Below are 16,356 nucleotides of genomic sequence, written 5' to 3'. Positions count from 1 at the left end.
ACTAATTTGACGCTAACGCAGGTTAGGAAAGACCACTTATGTAAACATTATAATGAGATAGTTATTTTGAATTTCAGTGTTTGCTGAGCGGGACGATTACCGTGAAACCTCAGTATTTCCGATCCATGATTGTGTATGGATTGTACTTACTGTGTATGGATTGTACGTATACGTAATTTACAACAGCTATCTTTACCTTCGATCGGAGTATTGCTTACATACACAGATACTCAAGGGCCGTTCAAAGTACATGTAAGTCAAAATAAAGTTACACCATAGATTGTCTCAGCCAAGATAAAGCTGCATGAACTCTATTCAATTACATAAATACATTATACTGAATTTATGTAACGTATACCTTGAATGAGCTTCTATATCATGGGGTTGTGTATGGACTCTTTCTGGCGTTTGTTTAAATTTCGCGGTCATATATAATAAATGAAATATTAACGCATACTATACATACTAGCACATCAGATGCATCGTGGATACCACTAAAATAAAATTACATTTTTTTCTTTCTGACATTATTTTTTGTATTATTCATTGCCTTCAATTTTTCGATCTTGCTTCAGTTTAATTTCTTAGTAAAAAGGACATCCCATCAAATATAAAAAGTCATCTTCGATATCGTCAATGAAGTTTCATCTGACAAGAAGTTTAGTTCTCCGTGATAGGCTGTGGGCCCTGATAAGGATGTCGGCCGAGATAGCGACGCCGGGACCAGATAACGGAACACCGGGTACGTGCAGGCTCCGACCACATGACTTATCTATGTGTGTCATCCATTATCACATGCGTAGAATTTCTGGACACTTTTGCTTTCGTAGTTGACTACATTAAAGTTTCCAATTTTGGTGTGCTTCAGAAAACACACCTTTTTTCAATTAAAGCACATTGCCCATAACTGTTGAAATTCTCACTTCAGCCAGTAATAATGGATACAGAGGCTATACGGGTGCAGAGATCGTTAAAGAAAAATACCAGGGGCAGATTCCATTTTTTTGTTCATTTTGTACACACCATTGATATTAAATCTTAGGGGTGGAGCGTAGGGTTGGACGGTGGGAGCAAATTTAGCTTTGAGTTGATCATTCCTACAAAATTCTAAAAATGGACAAAATTTTGGCCCAAAATGAGGTGTTTCATTTTGAGCGGATCAGCGGTCGTCACCAATCCTTTCAATGATGAGAACTGCCTGAGGTAGAAAACGATTCTGGAGTGCTGGAGACAGAGTCTACGATACACTGTTGAGGAGAGCTGCGGAAAGAAAAACAGCTAAGGCGAGATCGGGACAGATTTTGCAACATAAAACCACTGCTAACAACCGCTGCGGAGATCTGTATGTAGAGTCTGCGATAAGCAACTATATACTGCAAAGAACTGCGATAGAAATCAAATGCGGAGAGTGGGAAAGATAACGAATGCGGAAAACTGAAGACCAAAAGCGTGGAGAGATGAGCTCAATATTTTGCGGTAGATCATTTTGAGCAGGCCATGGGGTAGTCAGAGGTACAGCGTCTGCGATAGACAACCACTGTGGAGACCTGTGTAGGGTCTGTATCAGACAACCACTGCGGAGATATGTGTACAGCGACTGCGATAGACAACCACTGTTGAGACCTGTGTAGGGTCTGTCTCAGACAACCACTGCGGAGATATGTGTACAGCGACTCCGATAGACAACCACTGCGGACAGCCGTGTACAAAGTATGAGATAGGCAACCACTGCGGAGAGCCGTGTACAGAGTCTGTGATAGACAACCACTGCAGAGGGCTGTGTACAGAGGCTGAGATAGACAACCACTGCGGAGAGCCGTGTACAGAGTCTGAGATAGACAACCACTGCGGAGAGCCGTGTACAGCGTCTGTATCAGACAACCACTGTGGAGATATGTGTACAGCGACTGCGATAGACAACCACTGCAGAGATATGTGTACAGCGACTGCGATAGACAACCACTGCGGAGAGCCGTGTACAAAGTATGATATAGGCAACCACTGCGGAGAGCCGTGTACAGAGTCTGAGATAGATAACCACTGTGGGGAAGTGTACAGAGTCTGTGATAGACAACCACTGTGGAGAAGTGTACAGAGTCTGTGACTGACAACCACTGCGGAGAGCTGTGTAGAGTCTGTGACTGACAACCACTGCGGAGAGCTGTGTAGATTCTGTGATAGACAACCACTGCGGAGATATGTATACAGCGACTGCGATAGACAACCACTGCGGAGAGCCGTGTACAAAGTATGAAATAGGCAACCACTGCGGAGAGCCGTACACAGTCTGTGATAGACAACCACCGCGGAGAGCTGTGTAAAGTCTGCACAAGACAAACACTTCTGAGAGCCGAATGCAGAGGCTGTGATAGACAACCACCGCGGAGAGCTGTGTAAAGTCTGTGACTGACAACCACGGCGGAGAGCTATGTAGAGTCTATGACTGACAACCACTGCGTAGAGCTGTGTAGAGTCTTTGACTGACAACCACTGTGGGGACCTGTGTAGGGTCTGTATCAGACAACCACTTCGGAGAGCTGTGCAGAGTCTGTGATAGACGACCACTGTAGAGAAGTGTACAGAGTCTGTGACTGACACCCACTGTAGAGAAGTGTACAGAGTATATGACTGACAACCATTGCGGAGAGCTGTGTAGATTCTGTGATAGACAACCACTGTAGAGAGCCATTTACAGAGCCTGTGACTGACAACCACGGCGGAGAGCTATGTAGAGTCTATGACTGACAACCACTGCGGGGAGTTGTGTAGAGTCTGTGACTTACAACAACTGCGGAGAGCTGTGTACAGTCTGTGACGGACAACTACTGCGGAGAGCCATTTACAGAGCCTGTGACTGACAACTACTGTGGGGAAGTGTACAGAGACTGTGACTGACAACCACGGCGGAGAGCTATGTAGAGTCTATGACTGAAAACCACTGCGGAGAGCTATGTAGTCTGTATCAGACAACCACTGCGGGGAGTTGTGTAGAGTCTGTGACTTACAACAACTGCGGAGAGCTGTGTAGAGCCTGTGACTGACAACTACTGTGGGGAAGTGTACAGAGTATGTGACTGACAGAGTCTGAGATAGACAACCACTGCGGATAGCTGTGTAGAGTCTGTGACTGACACCCACTGTAGAGAAGTGTACAGAGTCTGTGATAGAAAAACACTGCGGAGAGCCGAGTACAGAGTCTGCGATAGACGACCACTGCGGAGAGCTGTGAAGAGTCTGTGATAGACAACTACTCTTGGGGAAGGGTACAGAGTCTGTGACTGACAATCACTGCGGAGAGCCGTGTATAGAGTCTGTGATAGACAACTACTCTTGGGGAAGTGTACAGAGACTGTGACTGACAACCACTACGGAGAGCTGAGTAGAGTCTGTGACTGACAACTACTGTGGGGAAGTGTACAGAGACTGTGATAGACAACCACCGCGGAGAGCTGTGTAGAGCCTGTGACTGACAACTACTGCGGGGAGCTGTGTAGAGTCTGCACAAGACAAACACTTCTGATAGCCGAATGCAGAGTCTGTGATAGACAAACACTGCGGAGAGCCGAGTACAGAGCTGGGTAAAGTCTGGGACTGACAACCACTGCGTAGAGCTGTGTAGAGTCTTCTGCGATAGACAGCCACTGTGGAGACCTGTTTAGGGTCTGTATCAGACAACCACTTCGGAGAGCCATTTACAGAGTCGGTGACTAACAACCACTGCGGCGAGCTGTGTAGAGTCTGTGACTTACAACAACTGCGGAGAGCTGTGTACAGCGTCTGTATCAGACAACCACTTCGGAGATATGTGTACAGCGACTGCGATAGACATCCACTGCGGAGAGCCGTGTACAAAGTATGAGATAGGCAACCACTGCGGAGAGCTATGTAGAGTCTGTGACTGGCAACCACTGTGGAGGGCTGTGTAGAGGCTGTGATAGACAACCACCGCGGAGAGCTGTGTAGATTCTGTGATAGACAACCACTGGGGATAGCTGTGTAGAGTCTGTGCTAGACAACCACTGCGGATAGCTGTGTAGAGTCTGTGACTGGCAACCACTGTGGAGGGCTGTGTAGAGGCTGTGATAGACAACCACTGCTGAGAGCTGTGTAGAGTCGGTGACAGACAACCACTGCGGAGACCTGTGTAGAGTCTGTGACTTACAACAACTGCGGAGAGCTGTGTAGAGCCTGTGACTGACAACCACTACGGAGAGCTGTGTAGAGACTGTGATAGACAACCACCGCGGAGAGCTGTGTAGAGACTGTGATAGACAACTACTATTGGGGAAGTGTACAGAGACTGTGATAGACAACCACCGCGGAGAGCTGTGTAGATTCTGTGATAGACAACCACTGCGGAGAGCCATTTACAGAGACTGTGGCTAACAACCACTGTGGAGAGCCGTGTACAGAGTCTGTTACAGCGACTGCGATAGACAACCACTGTGGGGAAGTGTACAGAGTCTGTGATAGACAATCACTGCAGAGAAGTGTACAGAGTCTGTGACTGACAACCACTGTGGATCGAGAGCTGTGTACAGAGTCTGTGTCAGGCAACCACTGCGTAGATTTGTGGACAGAGTCTGTATCAGTTTTTCTTAGTTCAAACATATTTTATTGTACAAATATACTAATGGATCGGACAACAAGTTATTACAACTTAATAGAGTCCTCTCATCAATACATATTGTAAAAATACTGTATATGTTTTTGGGGAAAGGGAAAAAGATAGGTTGAGGAAGGAAATATGGGGTGGGATGGGGTGGGGGTGATGGAGGGGAGGGTGTTACCTAGAAAAGTAAACTTGTAAACTGAGAAATCGATCCGCATTTGAATAAATTATAAATTATACAGATTTCATGACATGCATCCTGGTAGAGAAATTTCAAAATGAACAGAATCAATGTAACAAATAAATCAGGCAAAATAATGAAATACAATTTCATAAACACATATAACAACTTACACATAAATAAAAACAGAAGAGTAATTATAACTATCAAAACCTATTGCTGGATTTGATGTAATGATGCACATGTCTAAAGATACTTATGTTGTTTTCTATCGAAAGTTGACTATTTCCAAACAAAAGTAGTTCTGAATTAAAATCAACCTGCAAGGCATTCAAATTTAGGAGCAGGGTATGTCTTTCGTTGTTAAAAAGTAAGCACTCACAAAAAAAGTGAAAGGCATTTTCACAGGGATGGCCACAATAACAAACTGGACTATCAACCAGATTTACTCTAAAAAGATCATAATTAAGTGGACTACACTGATGTCTAATTTTAGTATGCAAAATGTTCAATTTACGTTCACCGAAACCTAAGTATGCTGGTGAAGGAGATTGTACATTTGAAGTTAACGAGTTTTTAAAAGAATGTAATGAGGGCAATGATCGTACTGAAAGGTCCAATGAATTCCAACCGCGCAACCGCGCAATCTGTACCAGACAACCACTGTGTAGATCTGTGGACAGATTCTGACAATCTTGAAAATCTACGTGGAGAATGGATTACACAATCTCTACGGAGAGATGTTTATGTGTAGCAACAATAATACAAAATGTTCAGTCATAACATTCAATGAAGGAGAAATAAAAGCGTGTGAACAGGCCTAGATACGCAAAAATATCCAATTAAACAATAATTGAGTTGCATGAACATTAGTTTGCGTCATAAATAAGTAGTCTTCGTTGCGTTTCAAAATAAATTAAGACCTAAAATTCTTGATTCGATCTGGAATTAAATGGTTTAGCCACGAGTGTTATTTTTATGTTAACATAGTGTAGTTTTAAAAACCCGCAAAGCTTTATTTTTTGCTGAAACTTAATTTATCTCGTCGTATATTCTTAATTGGTTTTGAAACATTTTTTTTTCTATATTAGTCAATGTTTTTGCCTTTACTGATATTATTTATTAAGATGGTCAAGATTTTAAGCGATTTTGTTAATCATGCAGCAGGCCCATCCGACGTGAAACAAAAATTCTTCGGATTGCACGGGTTGTATCCCCTGTCAGTAAATCTCCTGCGTGTTGAGGTAGGAACTTTGATATCAACACAGCCTCCCAGGTCAGATGATGCCGGACGTTCAAAGATTAGTTTAAATTGTGTGTCCTCATTAATGTAAGCTCGATGTACATGTGCGATACAAGTCTGCAAAGCATCTTATTTCCTTATGGTCTCATAAGCGTACATGCATAGTTTATTTCCGATGGTGCAAATAAATACAAAAAATAGACGAGGGGAGGTTCCGTCAGAGTAACATGAAATTATGTGGCACACTCATCAACTAACACATGTGGTTTGTTTATAAATGAATGTATCGATACATACAGTTACGCTATTGATGTGGCATGGTCATTCAACACTATATTTCATTCTTTCGTTTACATTATATTCAAGTTCAAGTTCAGCTCTTATTATCACGAACAACTGCTAAACTCCGACTGTAGAGTCTTCGATTTTCAATAGTTCAAAATGTCCCTCCTGAGCGAATGCCATTTGTGTAGGTAATGGGGTGACTAATCACAAACCGTAGTGATTCCGACTGAAAACGGAATATATTATTCTTGTTAAGAATAATAATATATAATAATATACAACATTTATATAGCGCCCTCTATAATTTGTAAAATTACTCTAAAGTGCTTTACAGCATATATGGATAATAGTAATAGCTATAATTGTGAAACAAAAACAAAGGCTTACAATCACTTTTATACATTTAACATCGTGAGAAGATCGTGATAATTTTTTCCTGCACTGTCCTTTTTATACTAACCAAAGACTAATATTACTTAACTCTCTGTCAGCGATGAATGATGCTATTCCACTCAATACCCAAACTTTTATTTATGGTTTCCAATCACAAGACGTAAATATGAATATAAATATTGTGGAGACGGTTCAGAATTACATTAGAGACACCAGACGTTTTTATTAGATTCTCAAATAGCTTTGTAAAATAATCTCTCTTACAAAAATTGAAATATTTCAAATATGTATTGTCAAATCAAATTCAAAGTACAAATAATCTCTTATAGTAACATTTATATGATATGTATACTGTTATATTTTGTAAGGAGAGGGCTTATATATAGGCTATGCCTGTTGCCAAATTCCTTTTGTACATAAGATTAGTACAATAAAATATTCTGAAATGAGAACATTGTGAGAGGATTAAAGCTACATTGTGAGTACTGTCATGAAGGATCATACCAGGATTTTAGGGAAAAAAGATAATTTATTTGAATGCCAATATTTTTAGTACACAATTTGTAAAATTACAGGACAGCTGAGATATGGCTTCCATCCTTGATCAGTATGAGGAAGAATCGGCCAGAGCAGCGTCGGTCCGCACAACCATGCCACCTGTTCAGGAGCCGGTAATTATGTATTAAAAATAAATTTGTCTTTTTTTTCTTAAACAAAAAATATTTAATTGTACTTGAACGTTGTTACTGTTTTCAGAGTTTCAATGGTCACACTTAAAATTCATTAGAATGATTTCTTTTCAAGTTGATGTATTCATCTTGTGTTGGTCTAGATATGAAGTCAGTAGATATAGACATCCATAAGATACATACCTGTGTGTTGTTTAGAAGGTACATACCTGTGTGTTGCAGATTGGACCTGGATTCATTGATGCCAGACTAGATACAGATGTCCCAATTTTCAGTAAAAAGAAAGTCAACTTCAAGTAAGTTCTCCTTAAACAACTGCTGTGTTGAGCAAGGCTGCTATTAGCTAGTACATAGTCAGTGCCTATTTTGACAAGGTCCTGATCTATTTACAGTTTTTAGGTCACCTGAGACAAAGTCTCAAGTGACCTATTGCAATCGCCTTTTGTCCGGCGGTGTCCGTCTTTCGTCGTCCGGCGTCCGTCCGTAAACAATTTACATTTTCGACTTCTTCTCCAAAACCCCTGAACCAATTTCAATGAAATTTTGCAGAAACCTTCCATGGCCAAAGGTCAACTAAAATTGTGAATTATATAGTCCCCAGCCCCCAGGGTCCTGAGGGGCGGGGCCAAAAAGGGTAAAATTGACTAAAATTTCAAAAATCTTCTTCTCAAGATCCAGATATGGTAGAATCAAATACTCTTCATAGATAGAAGGGTCTTAAGGTGCTTTACTAAAATTGTGATTTTTTTTACCCTGGAGTCTCACGTTTCCCCCTGGGGAGGGGGTAAACTTTACTTTAGTTTATATAGGGAAATCACATTTTGGACCAACATTTGTTTAATTGCCATTGGAAGTAATTCAATTTAGGTAAGCATTATCAGTATTGGGTAGCAGTTTGAAAGTATGCACATATCAGCCTTGACTGACCCCCCGGGGCTGATGGGTGGGGCCAAAAAGGGTCTGCCCAATGGAGCCTGTGTGCTAAAATAAAATTTCTTCATTTTCCTTGCTTAGAATCAGAGGTGCTAGTTTCAAATACTTTTCAGTCTTAAATCTGCATGCTAGATATTGAATAAGGTGGTTTTATTGTTTTTTGTCACTTGGAATAATATTTCTGTTCATGTTAAAAACAAAAATCAACTCTCTGTATAAATATATCAGGTGACCGTTAAGGCCCATGGGCCTCTTGTTTTATTTGATCAATAGTGCTGTGGTTGTTCTTCAACAGAAAAGAACCAAGCAGGCTAGTCTAGTCTTTTGAGAAAATGCTATTTCACATGAAAGAATTAATGAATTGATCCTAAAAGAGGAGTTCCTAGGTGCCTTGTTGCTTTCTAACCCTGAGCTAATGCATGTAGGCCCTGTTGTGTTAATTTTCCATGACATCAGATCTTCTAGATATTAGTAGGTGATTGTTATTGATGTCAGTTTGTAAATTATAGCATCAGAGTCAGAACAAAAGTTATGGTTATATTTTTTTCCGCATGAAGATTAGATCATTTGATGTGTTTTGGATTTTTTAGCAATGTTCTAAATGTGTCTTAAATTTGCGCCATTTGAAATTTTTATGAATGACCCAACATTTAAAAAATGGTATGACTGTATGGTATGATCTCTTTTTATACCAGACCTCCTGACCCAATCACACATCTAGTGGTGTGTAATAACTTTCTGGTGATTTCTATGACGAGTAATATATTACTACGCCTCGATCTGGAGCATCCAGAAACACCAGATGGTAAGATTAATTCAAATGGTTATCAAAACATCACAACTACTTCTAAAATTTATTTTTAACAAATTGCGTAACATTTCTGATTTAATATTTTAATAATCATTTAGTGATGTAACTTTTAAAATTTAGAGTGAATTAAATGAGTGAAATTTCTTGAAATACGTTTTTCTTGATTACTATCAACCATCTTTGTATATCCATATTATGCAGACAAATGAGTTTAAACATAATATTGTTTTGGTATACGGGGAAGATCCTGACTACCTCTGACATTATGATACAGATATTCATGACCTCTTCATTTTTCTTGGAATATTCCTGACTTCATTAGCAATGATCAGACATTTCAGATAATAATGAAATGAAAACTTAACCTGCTGTTTTTAAATGACTTATACATGTTATAATCTTTTTCCTGTCCTGATTCTTTTTATAACAGAGGTGGAACTCCCAAGAGCTGTTGAAGACAAGGTTTACAAAATTTTCCTGGATCCTACCGGTAGACATCTTATTGTCAGCATGGAGTCCACAGAGAATTACTACCTCTCCCGCAACTCAAAAAAGCCACGTCCCATTGGCAAACTGAAGGTGCACAAATTCATTCAGTAGTTCAGTCTTTCATATTGTTTATAAACTGTTCACCTCAGTAAAGGTTGATATACAGATGACCATGTACTGATTCAGGGCCACCACCCAAATGTGACTTGTACTGATTTAGGGCCTCCATGTCTATGTCAATGTTGATTGTAGTGTATCTCTAACATGTAAGCTATTGTTTTAGGGCCTCCATGTCAATGTTGATTGTAGTGTATCTCTAACATGTAAGCTATTGTTTTAGGGCCTCTATGTCAATGTAGATTGTAGTGTATCTCTAACATGTAAGCTATTGTTTTAGGGCCTCCATGTCCATGTAGATTGTAGTGTATCTCTTACATGTAAGCTATTGTTTTAGGGCCACCATGTCCATGCAGTTGGTTGGAACCTGCAGAATGCCAATGAAAACACAACAGGGGCTATTCTCCTCGGCACTAGCAAGGGTAAGAATGCTCACTAGACAAGTTACCAAGGTGCTAGTAAGGGTAAGACCAGGATGAATAGCTAAGTGTCTTTGTTTGGTATGCTTGAGTTAGGAAATATCTATCATCTCTTGTATACAGTCTTATATAGCACAACCAGTGAGATTGTTATTTAATAGGATTTGATAGGATATTAGTGGACGCAGGCATCACTGCCTCCATATCCACATCAATATAGTTGAAATACGTTGTGGTAAACATAAAATAAGCCTATATATAAAACGCTGTATGATCGTACTTCAACTCCAGATTTTTCCAGAATTCGTCCTAGTTTTTCTCTTAGTCAAAAACATTACAAGATGAAATAACATCTTGTGGGAGACTATTCCAGATATCAATTATTCTAGTTATTTTTGATGACTAGTATATGTTCTTTGTTAGTTTCATCAGAATAATTGTCGGATGAAAGTGACAGAGTAGATGATATACGGGTCATTGAAACATCACCCATGAACATTTCACTGGTTGAGGTAATTTCTCTATTTGAGATTCATATATTGAAGATTAATGTATTTTAGATTTATGTATTTTAGATTCCTGCATTTAATATTCATGTATTTCACATTTCTGAATTTGAAGTTCCTTTATTTCTGGTTCCTGTGTTTTTTGGTTTTTGAACTCTGTTTTATTTTTTGTCATAGGTCTGATATTTGAGACAGAATTAACAGATAATGAAAACAGCCGCTTTTTTCAGGGGAGCTTAGACCAGTATCTGAAACAGGTAAGGCCAACCATATGCAGGGTATTTTTGTAAGTGGATAAAACTTTAAATAACCTTAACATAATAATATGAGTACAAGATGGTATCATTGTATATGGTTGTTATAAGATAGACATTGTTGTAATGGGTTAACTGATACTGTGTCTGTAATGATGAAATGTAACTGTGTGTTTAATGACATGTTTTGTGTTCCTCTTGAATGCAGCTGAAAATTTTGGCTCGTCCAGAGGAGGTACTAGCTACTGTTTACTGTAAAAATTGTAATATTCAAACACAGTGAATATGATTCAAGTTTGTTTTTTTGAGGGGGGGGGGCGGGGGGTCAAAATATATGTAATTAAGGAACGTGTTAAACAAAAATGCTTTCAAAATATGATGCAAACTTTTCACCAATTTAACTGGTAATAATTGAATTGGTACATATATACAATTTTTACAGTAAAACATGATCAACTGCTGGAATGACTATTGTTTAGTCAGTGTGGATATCTTTTGTAAAACAACTGCATGTTAGTTAGCATACTTATAGCCTTATATCAATGGTCCTCTGTCTGACCCTGACTACTAACAGATATTAGGTACATATAGCCTTATATCAATGGTCCTCTGCCTGACCCCGACTACTAACAGATATTAGGTACATATAGCCTTATATCAATGGCCCTCTGTCTGACCCTGACTAGAAACAGATATTAGGTACATATAGCCTTATATCAATGGTCCTTTGTCTGACCCTGACTACAAACAGATATTAGGTACATATAGCCTTATATCAATGGCCCTCTGTCTGACCCTGACTAGAAACAGATATTAGGTACATATAGCCTTATATCAATGGTCCTCTGTCTGACCCCGACTACTAACAGATATTAGGTACATATAGCCTTATATCAATGGTCCTCTGTCTGACCCTTTATAGTGATCAATCTTGAAACAGATTTGGCAATTACACCTAGATGTTATTTTAAACTTACAACTGAGCTCAGTTACCTCCTTCCCATATATGGCAAAAAGATATGACTATGAAAATATTATCGTTGGTTTTCTATGTAAATTAGAGAGTTTGGTTACAAAGTATGAATTTGACTGAGTTTTGCAACTAATAAAGCAGGGTTTAAAAAATATCTTAATTTCCACAATTTTGCCTGTACTTCATATTTACTTGTAAAAACCTAATAAGTTTGCCTGCATTTTATATTTAGTCGTCAAATGCTTTGAAGTTTGTCTGTTTTTCATATAACTTGTTAATTACCTTTAATTGACTTGTACCTGTGTGGTATTTTTTTTACATGAGAATACATTAAGTTTGTCTGTGTTTTTAGTTTATTTCATTTCAAAATGTTCACCTGTATCTGATATTACTTGTAAATTACATTTAATTTCACTGCATCTTATATAACTTGTAAAATACTTATAAGTTTGTATTGTATATACCGGTAAGTGGTATTTATTCATTAATAATGTATCATGATTATACATTTTATTTTTAAAAAGGGTTGTTACAATGTCACACATTCATATAGTACAGTAAATGTGTGAAGTGGTGAAAACACTCCTGTTTTATTAAGTTGATGTCAAACATCAATACATGTATCACTTCATGGAGAGATGAAGGTATCAATCTAACTGTTTATATAGATATTTATCCAACACTTGTTTCTTTACGTCCCACCTTTAAAATGTCTAATCACCATCTCTTATAATTCATCAAAACAATCATCCTCGATACTCCAGGGGTTACCCTCACTCGAGTTCTCTGCACCCTGGAATATGTCAGCGCAAAATGAGACTAATCAAACAGCTATCTTCGTGCCTTCAATTTTGCTATGACATATTCCAGGGGTGCAGAGAGCAAAAGTGAGCATAATCCCTGTAGTATCGAGGAGGCAAAAATATATGTACAAATTCTACAATCTTTAAATAATTTTGTACATGTATATTAGGTTGTAATGTGGATAGGAAACAATGTTTCTGCATCATGGCATCACTAAAACATGTACAAACTTTAAGCTGATGTCTAACCATTAGCATTGATTTATCTGATATGGCGCCTGTTTATTGAAAAATTACAGGTGATGGATGCATGAGCCATTTAACCATTTTTACCACGGTGCTGTGAGTGGTTGAAAATGAAACCTTGAAATCAGGGAAATGTACAAGTATTATAAATGAATGTGTTTTGATGAATTCGGCATTGTATCAACTTGTGGTCTACATTTCCTGGTTAAATTAAAAAAGATCAATTTTGATTTATGATATCCAGTTTGTTGTTGTTTCAAAATTAAATTGTACTTTAGAAGGTACTTTGGAGCAATGTCATTGTACACTGATATGTTTGTAGTATAGTTCTATAACTTTGTATGTATTGTATTATTGTACACTGATCGGTTTGTAGTATAGTACTATAACTTTGTATTTATTATATCATTGTACACTGATAGGTTTGTAGTATAGTTCTATAACTTTGTATGTATTGTGATACAGCTGTTCAATCTGGGTAAAACAAAGGCTGTGGCCATCACAGGACTGGAGTTTGACCGTATGCCATCTGATGCCATGACAGAATACAATTATTTCATCATGATAACTACACCAGGGTGAGTATTTGGCTGGTAATGTATGAAGGAATGGTTTCTAGGTTAATTCTGTGAGGAGATAAACTTATATATATATTGATGTAAACAATGAAGTAATTAATTTTCTGACAAATTGCTGTATTATATGTGATAATTTATAGAGACAAAGTATGTGCATGATTAATTGAATGAAAAATGTCCATCTTTTGGTGGAATGTATATTGGGGTCGTCCCGTTTGTTCTGTCCGCTCCCCAATCTGTCTTACAACTGTTGGTTTGTTCACAGCCTCCTGACTAAAGTGTCTATCAAAATTTCATGAAATTTCACACCCATGTTCATGATATCAATCTCTAGTTCTCAAATGAATGTAGAGGTCTTATGTTGATGGTTAAAGTGATAGGAACACTTCATATTTCTTTATGCCAAAGCCTCGACTGCTTGATTGCCCATACACATGCATTTTCACTATCAGACTTAGAAGATAAGTACACTACAGTATCTATATATGATCCCCACAATGATGTCGGTTGTCAATGAAAACTTGGCATCTTGTATATTCATCTTCGTAAATTGACTTGTAATATCTGTATCAACCTGTTTATTTCAGTCGTCTGTACCAGTTTATCGGAAATGTGTCCAAGTCATCAGAGCCGCCGATGTTCCAGCCTCTGTTTCAGCAGTATGAAAACAAACCAGGTACTTTGGGCAGTGTGAAATGCATATCTCTCTGCCTGTATAATTTGTATTATATTGGCAACACCAGTTAAACAGCAACATTCATATTTATATTACAACAGATTTTGATACAAGTTATTTCTTAATGGCGGCAATTTAAGCTTGTTTGAGTTGAAGGCATAGCTATCTTTCAGGTTAGACAGTTTTAAGCTATGATTGTGTGCCACAGCTTACTTGTATGTGTGGTGCTATGCCTGTAGGTAGTTAGAATATTGTCTTTAACTTTGAGAATTATTTATGCATCTTCACTAAGGGTTAAATTTTGTATGTAGTACCAGAAAGGTAGACAAGGAGTCATACCTAGAGGTCAGTACTCCTAGAGACATTCATGTAACTATTTACGTGGATCTTGTTTTATAAAATTAAAAATAAAAACAATTGTGATCAACAGAACAGTTTCTGGAACTGCCGGGAGACTTTGGGAATAGTGAACTGAAGTTGTATTTGCCAAGATTCCGAGCTGCACCAAAGAAATTTGCATGGATGACTGGTGAGTAAAGACAGGATGTTAATTTAATGTCTGGATAACCAGTATGTAGTCTCAAGGGCTTAATGACCAGTGGAAAAGTAAGAAGCCAGGGACATTATCGTTAGAAGAATACCTGTTCTAAAAGCCAAGTAAGCAGGTCACCTTTTGGTATATGCAGTGTATTACTGAATATTATTGTATAAAATCAAGAGTGTATTTTGGTCTTATCGTTTTACAGGGCCGGGAGTGTATTACGGGGATGTAGAACTTACAGGGGCAGCTGGCCCCTCCACTGTCACCACCAACACAAAACTGATGAACTACCCGAGTGACCCAGACGATAGGGGCACTAAACCCCAGGCTATGGCTCTCACAGAGTTCCACGTCCTTCTGCTCTTCCCTGACCGGTAAGTGGTGCTGTATTGTGTAAAAATGATTACACATTTACACCATCCCCCAATTTTTCTGTCCTCTCAACATAAACCTTACATATTTACGGTGATCTGTACAAACATCATACATTTGCCTAACATATATCTACCAACTCTGTAGCATTTAAATTTGTGTAGTCAGCAATGGAAGGGAGATAACTTTGCAAGGTGATCAAATAAATGTTCATACAGTAGCTTTCTCAGGGTTGACAATGTTTGATTCTATTTATGGTCCATTTTGTCCTTTATTCCTATCTATAAGGTGTCTAGTGATATCTCCTGAGACTTGTTAGCTATATAGCCAGTTGTCAGGACTGCGTGACAACTGATTGGGGATGTGTCATGCTAACATGACATTTCAGTGTGATGACACTTTTAAGTGGTCCTTGAGTCGCCCACCATCTGATACAAATGTAACTGTTGAAAAAAGACCCTCGGTCAATCAGTCAATCAATTAATTAATCAATCAATCATTCAATCATTTCTATAATATCTATAATACATGTCAACATATCTATCCTCCAGGATCAAGGTTATGTGTGTACTGAATGAACAGCCCATCTTTGATGATATATACCCTGATGTAAGTAACCTTTCATTTCACTATAAACCATAATAGCTGTCACAAATCGATGTGCACATTGTGCAGACTCGATGTGCACACTGCACATCATGTCAAGTTGTGCAATCCCACAGCTGTTTAAAGAGACAAAATTATAATTCATTGGTCTTGTACAGGTACAGATACAGTATATAACAATATCATTTATACTTTGACTTTATAAATTATATTTACAGAGATTGGGGCGATTGCTAGGACTCTGTAAAGACCCTCTAAAAGGCAGCTTATGGACTTTCACATCCCAGAGTGTCTTCAAGTACAAAATTGTCCGAGAGGCAAGGTAAGTTTAAACCTCAGTCACAGAACACATTGTAAACTCTGTCCTCAGATTTATTAGGCAGAAAGGCAATTGAGGTTTCAAAGCTTTAAATTAAGTGTTATATCTATATTATTTTTGTCCTTAATTCTGAAAAAGCTTTTTTAGGTCACCTGAGACAAAGTCTCAAGTGACCTATTGCGATCGCCTTTTGTCCGTCGTCGTCCGTCGTCCGTCGTGCGTCCGTAAACAATTTACATTTTCGACTTCTTCTCCAAAACCCCTGAACCAATTTCAATGAAATTTTGCAGGGACCTTCCATGGACAAAGG

The 16,356-nt window shown here is 38.3% G+C and overlaps 1 protein-coding gene across 1 annotated transcript in view; it reads left to right on the top strand.

Moving 5' to 3' along the window:
• Positions 1–6,042: 6,042 nt before the first annotated feature.
• LOC110461957 (vacuolar protein sorting-associated protein 18 homolog) overlaps positions 6,043–16,356 on the top strand; it is a 22,517-nt gene continuing 12,203 nt past the window's right edge. Inside the window, exons 1-13 of the mRNA XM_021515706.1 lie at positions 6,043–6,123; positions 7,290–7,385; positions 7,626–7,699; positions 9,032–9,141; positions 9,578–9,726; positions 10,091–10,175; positions 10,856–10,935; positions 13,420–13,532; positions 14,120–14,208; positions 14,639–14,737; positions 14,955–15,123; positions 15,673–15,730; positions 15,946–16,049. Coding sequence (XP_021371381.1) covers positions 7,302–7,385; positions 7,626–7,699; positions 9,032–9,141; positions 9,578–9,726; positions 10,091–10,175; positions 10,856–10,935; positions 13,420–13,532; positions 14,120–14,208; positions 14,639–14,737; positions 14,955–15,123; positions 15,673–15,730; positions 15,946–16,049 — 1,214 coding nt within the window. The 5' untranslated portion in view covers positions 6,043–6,123; positions 7,290–7,301. The remainder of the gene's footprint in view (positions 6,124–7,289; positions 7,386–7,625; positions 7,700–9,031; positions 9,142–9,577; positions 9,727–10,090; positions 10,176–10,855; positions 10,936–13,419; positions 13,533–14,119; positions 14,209–14,638; positions 14,738–14,954; positions 15,124–15,672; positions 15,731–15,945; positions 16,050–16,356) is intronic.

The sequence above is a fragment of the Mizuhopecten yessoensis genome, unplaced genomic scaffold (assembly GCF_002113885.1).
Source record: "Mizuhopecten yessoensis strain PY_sf001 unplaced genomic scaffold, ASM211388v2 scaffold10711, whole genome shotgun sequence".
NCBI lineage: Eukaryota > Metazoa > Mollusca > Bivalvia > Pectinida > Pectinidae > Mizuhopecten > Mizuhopecten yessoensis.
This window is presented reverse-complemented; position numbering and strand designations above follow the sequence as displayed.